The sequence below is a fragment of the Hemiscyllium ocellatum genome, chromosome 31, assembly GCF_020745735.1.
Source record: "Hemiscyllium ocellatum isolate sHemOce1 chromosome 31, sHemOce1.pat.X.cur, whole genome shotgun sequence".
NCBI classification, from domain to species: Eukaryota; Metazoa; Chordata; class Chondrichthyes; order Orectolobiformes; family Hemiscylliidae; genus Hemiscyllium; species Hemiscyllium ocellatum.
In genome coordinates this window covers 8,093,934-8,099,933 of record NC_083431.1, presented here as the reverse complement: position 1 = coordinate 8,099,933, position 6,000 = coordinate 8,093,934, and the positions used below count along the sequence as shown (strand labels likewise).

Sequence of the window (6,000 nt, the reverse complement as noted above, 5' to 3'; positions counted from 1 at the left end):
TCCATGGAACAGGAAAATCAATGTTTCAGGTAAAAGCCCTTCATTAGGAACAGGTGATATGGCATAGTCCATCTACGAAAATGTAGATAGACCCATCCTTTATAACATCAAGGGATAGGTAGAACCTGCACACATTTGTGTTTGCATATACCCAGCTGAATGCAGGTGCCTGGAAGGGTGGCCATCAGGATGGAGGGTGATGTTGTATATGTCTTGCTCCCTTCTATCTAGGGATTCATACAGTGTGTCTCTGTGGTCATGGTCCTTCTTCAGCCTCCAGATAAAGTGGAAAATATGTCAGGTGATCATTGTGGCACAGCAGTGAGGAATAGGCCAGATCTGCAACACTGAGAGTGCATTGCCTGATGATTGGCTTCTTACCCTGCAATGGAGAGGGAGCATCATTCCTACGTAACCATATCTTGTTTGACAATGACTACTTCTTCCTTCCAGTTTTAGCACATACCCTGGCCCCTCTGAACCATATTCCAGCAAAGATTGGTTGGCTCAGTTCCCAAAAAACATGCCCTTGCTCTTTGCTTGATTTGTGTTGCCTCCTGAATCAGGTTCAAACCGGCCACAGATGTTAATCACCCTTTCTCACCGTCAGTGGATCTGAGCAGAAGATGGTGACATTGTCTACCTACAGAAAGCTTTGACCTTTGTGCCTCCACTACCTGGATGGTCACCCATCTTGTTTTTGCATTCTTTCTGATTGACTTGGCAAAACGGTTCTATCCAACGCACAGATCAGAGGAGAGAGGGCAGCCCTCATGATGCCAGATTTATTAGGATGGCTTTCTGATTTCCACCCACTGCGTTACTTTTGTATAGACCTTAAACTCTAGCATTCTATACTAAAATCTTGGTCCTCTAAGACACTGTAATTCTGGTGCAGGCCTTAATCACTTGCCTCAGTGTAATATGACCAGACATTCAAAACTCAATACCAGGACACAGTAAAACATTTTGGGAAAATGCCTTGTGTAATGATTGACATACTGAATGACCAATGGAAGAGGTCTGGTCGAGGGGTAGTGGAAGGTTGGTAGTCATGAAATCTCCCAGCATATGTCATCTAGAGCTAGGAACCATACACTACAGAGCTTGAAAACTGATCATTTAATGTTAACTCAATTTCTCTTTCTCTAGACCAAAAGGCCATTTCAGCTTGGCTACATATAGCATACTGCATCTGACCATACAAAGTAGTAGCAGGATTACATCATTCAGATCTCAAGTATGGTCTGCCAATCAGTAAGATCATAGATGGGGTCTTAACTCAACGTTCCAAACCATCCTGGTAGTCTTTAACTGATGCACAATGACTTCCCAGAAAACAAAACCAATTAAACTGGCAAATGAGACACACTTGATGAACTTGTACTCCTCAAAATGGTACTCCAGTTTCCAAGTGTTACTTTTTTTTATTGCTAAACTGATTTGTTCCTTCTAGGAAATTGGATGGGGGAATTTGAAGGAAATAAACTTGCCAGTTATGCAGCTACAGTGGAGGAACGAGACTCAATTGCTCTGAGAGGGTCAGAATGGACCAAACAGCCTCCCTTGGACCTTAAGTGACTGTGAAAAAAATCACACAACACCAGGTTACAGTCCAACAGGTTTGTTTGAAAGTACAAGCTTTCAGAGTGCTGCCCCATCATCAGGTAGCTACGTCAGGTGTGATTTTTTTAAGCTTTGTCCACCCCAGTCCAACACTGGCAACTTCAAATCATTAAGTGACTTCACCATTCCATGAAATGCTCTCTTCCAAAAATTAAAGGCTGGAAGGTGACAGATAAAATTTATTCTGATTTATTTGTAATGAACCTATACATCACACATACACTTTTTTTTTTGGGAATGCACTAATTTCATTCCAGGAATAAGAAAATCTCCAAAAAAACCCAAACTGACTACCCACCCCCTTCAAGAGAGATGACATAGCTACATTTCCCCCATCACTGCAGGTACAGCAGGGCCTTCCTATACAATGAATGAGCAGCTGAAAGAGGGAGGTGAAGGGACCCGGAAGCTGTGGCGGAAGTGATGTTTAGTCATGTGCCAATGATGTGAACCCCCCCCAAAACACCTCCGCCGACCGAAAATAGTCCCACTACCCCGCCAACCCAATTCCAATTTTCCAGTCAAACCAGGAAAGAAGGTGCACCGGACAGACGAGCTTTATCTTTATTTGATTGTAACAGTCGAAGAGGTGGGATAGGGTGGGGATTGTTAGCGTTTTCTTTGGGGGGGTGTGACGTCACCCCAGTGATCTGATGGTGTGGGTGGAGGGGCGGGTCACCGGGTGGGGGTGGGGAGAAGGTAGTGCTCCGCCGTTTCCGGTTTTCCGCCATTGCGGCTCCCGCTGCGGCTCGGGCCCCGTCGACGGTTTATAAAAGGGAGGCGGCAGGAGGAGGGCGACAGGAGCAGTAGCTGCTTCAGGTGGGTGTCTGGGTGGTTAAAGAAGTGACTGCCCCTTGCTGACAGGACTCGCATTTCCGCGTGAGTTGATGTCATTCGATGTTGTATCTTATTTATTTTTCTGTTTTATTTTTCAGGTTTTTACACGCACACCTCTGTCTCTCCCTTGGTCTCTGATTATTTTTTCGTCGCTGCGTTCTTCTCTCGCCGGAGAAATTTTTTTTTTGCCTCCTCTTGGACTCGGCGAGAGCCAGCGTCGTCTGTCGACATGGCTCAGATTCTGCCTATCCGCTTCCAGGAGCACCTGCAGGTAATAAACTCATCAGCTAGTTAATTCACTAATCGATTACTTTTAACTGGTTCAAATATTAACCTTCCCGCAATCTAGGCCTTTCTTTCAGCCCGAGCCCTGGGTAAATGTCATCCCCCTCCACCCACGTACAGCCTCCCGGGCACTCCCGCTTCTAATCTTCGACCCCACCTCCCTCCTGTCTGTGGGTTATTCTTAATCCCTGATTTGCTGCTTTTTGCGCTGTATCCCCGTGTTCTTCTACACTACTTCTGTTTGAACTATTATCTAGTTCAACCTTGGGATTACACCGTGGCACCGTTTCACAATGTCACCCGTATGAGGAAATATGTTGGTGTTCGCACACTTTTTTAACCAATATTTTGTTTCCTCTAACCCCCGCCCTGGTTTAAAGCTATACCCTCCCTGGTGGCCCAGGGAATAATATACACTTCTAAAATAACATTCAGACCCTGAATGTTTTTACCTTATGTTGGAGTCGCTAGAGTAAACATTCCTACTGCTACCCATATGAAGTTTTCCACCCTAACAATGATTGTCCACCTTTAGTCTGAGATCCACCTGTTTAGCTATTGAATAGTTTTTCAATAAACCTGCATTTTAAAAAATCAATTTCTTGTACAATAAATTGATTTTTGTTTGCAATATTTATGTATTTCATTGGGAAATGAGTTATATCTTTCAACTAGTTGCAACTTTGCTTTGTAAACTCTTTGTTTAGCTATGCTTACAAATGGGTGTGACAGTTCAGCCCTTCAACTTTAAGTTATTCTGTTTGATAAGCCTATAGATGTGTTGGGTTTTAAATGGAGTTGTCTACACTAATTTTAAACTGGTGCAACAAATTTGAAATTTCTCAACATTACCTATTTTAGCATTATTCACTTGGTGGATACAGTGACTCTCCAGTGTTAAACCAGGCAATGAATGAATTCTTCGATTGCTAACTTAACCTGTGTAGCACACTTCACAACTGAAGCCTTAACACCTATAAGGTTTCATTTTTTCCCCTGAGTTATTACCTGTAGTTATTAACAAATCTAACTGGGTGTTACTTGGGTTGGTGACATAAAGAGCTTGGAATGTGAAAAGGCAAGGTTTGCTATAGCTATTGTTGCCACACCAATGATCGGGTTGATCTTTCACTTCAAGTAGGGCTGAAGTTTGTCACGTCGTTTCCTAATTTTAGGAACGAATAGGTGTGGGCAAAATTTCTAAACTTGCACAAAGCAATAGTCTGAAATATGTAGACATGTCAATGTACCTTTCCCTGACTATGCTAAATCGCTACTTTCCTGTCACTGTAACCCCATTGGTCTAACTAGGGGCCTAAATGTTTGAACTTGTCATTATAAGCTGTAGGGTTTTGTTTCAAAGTTTGACTTGACCTACAACTGTAGTAACATTTCAATTCCCTTTTTGAAAAATGGAGTGAGCAATAGGTCAGTTAGTCTTTCCTGAACACTTCAGAAGATCAGTTTTTTCCCCTGGAGTATCTGTACTTTATGATCCTTGTGATTTGAGTTTACTAAACTAAATCCTGAATTAGTTTTCAAAAACACTCCAGCTTTCTGGTTTGCATCTTTAGCCTTGTGCAACTTTCTAGGTCCAAAGAGTTGCTGGGAAGTGTTAATGGAGGGAATTTGCTTTAGGATGCAAAATCCATGCAGCTATTCAACTGTAGTAGATTTTAGCCATTTAACCTCATGTAAACTAGTGGTTGCAGGGCAGCATGGTGGTTCAGTGGTCAGGACTGCTGCCTCTCAGCACCAGGGACCTGAGGATATGTGGAAGGAACTGCTAGAGGTATGTTCTAACTGTAGATCTACTTCATGTTCCTATCCAAACAGGATGAGGTTTAAAGGGATATGGGTCAAGTACAGACAGGTGGGGCTAGTTTGGGGAAAATTGTCAGAACTAGTTGGACCAAAGGGTTGGTTTCTCTAAACTAATGGAAATGTTGATGCCCTACCTGATGCTGCCTGGCTTACTGCTTTTCCAGCTCCCTGCTTGACTCTGTCTTTAAATTTTTGACCTGGGACCAAAATAGTTTAAATCTTTTCCTGCATTGGCAGACTTAAATTCTAGGACTATCTTAGTCTTGATCTGGTTAAAACAAGTCTGCTATTGCAGGACTAGATGGATTGCTGTTCCCTCTTGCTCATTAGCAATGTCCTGTTAGGCACCTGTACATTTTTACAGGTGGTTAAAGCTTAACCAGATACTAGATGTTACCTGACAAGGTAACCATGCAAAAGGTTCAATACCTATACTTGTACCTCAAACTTGAATAACTACAGGCAAACTTTGCAATTGTCAGGTGGATAACTTGAATTGGTGTAGTGTATATATCTAGTCCTGTGACAGATTGCAATTTAAATGATGCCTTTCCAACTGAAATCTTCAGAGGCTGTTTCCACAATGAGAACTTGGCTTCTAAATCATGTCAGTACCGATAACCTTTCAGAGCTGGTTTTGTCTTTGATTTCAGCTTTTGGGCTGAACATTACATGGACATTGTTCCCAAGTGTTGGATTTCTGTGAGAGTGGGGATGGGAATCAGTTCCTTCAATCTCTGCCTAGGGAGCTCTGGGGGAGGGGGGCTGTAAATGGCACTTTGGCCCCAGTTAGATTTATCTAGTTGTGTGTAGGCCTTGAGGAAAGATGTAAGTTACAGAATTTTGACTGGCTTTACGTACTTGAGTATGTGAGGCAAGCTAAGCACTTTGGAAAAGCTACCAAGTTTGCTGATAAAGGCAGGCTAAAAGTGATATTTTAAAGCTAGAAATGGGTTATTTTTGTGTAGACAAATACCTGATCAGAAGGTCATCTCTGGGGCAAATGACATTGCAAATAATCCAGTCCTACCAGCTTGAACAGTTGCAGGCATACTCAGTTGGCTTGCAAGGAACAAATGAAAGCTTAAGTCATATGTAACTTATCAAATATAGTGGCTTAATTAAAAATCTCTTTAGGAATTAATGATCATTGAAACACATTGGTTAATGTAGCAGTCCTATTTGCAACTTCTGAATATCTGATCTGAAACCAGAAAGCTGGCTTGTCAAACCCATCTACTTCCGGTAGGTGTCTGGCACAGAAGCTAGTTTTTTAACGACTGCAAATACAACTGCAGCATTGTTTCCAGCTGTGCTTTATTTTGGCTCCTTACTGGCTGTAGTATTTACTGACAGCACAGTGCCAATATAAAGTGCTAACCATTTATCTGAAGTTGTGGCAGTTCTCTTGGCAGCTAATGGATTTTT

General features: G+C 42.3%; 1 protein-coding gene across 1 annotated transcript in view; it reads left to right on the top strand.

Annotated features, from left to right (window-relative positions):
* Positions 1-2,337: 2,337 nt before the first annotated feature.
* The window catches only part of LOC132830504 (clathrin heavy chain 1), a 61,415-nt gene continuing 57,752 nt past the window's right edge, over positions 2,338-6,000 (top strand). The window contains exons 1-2 of the mRNA XM_060848267.1: positions 2,338-2,445; positions 2,562-2,734. Of these exons, the coding sequence (XP_060704250.1) occupies positions 2,693-2,734 (42 nt within the window). The 5' untranslated portion in view covers positions 2,338-2,445; positions 2,562-2,692. The remainder of the gene's footprint in view (positions 2,446-2,561; positions 2,735-6,000) is intronic.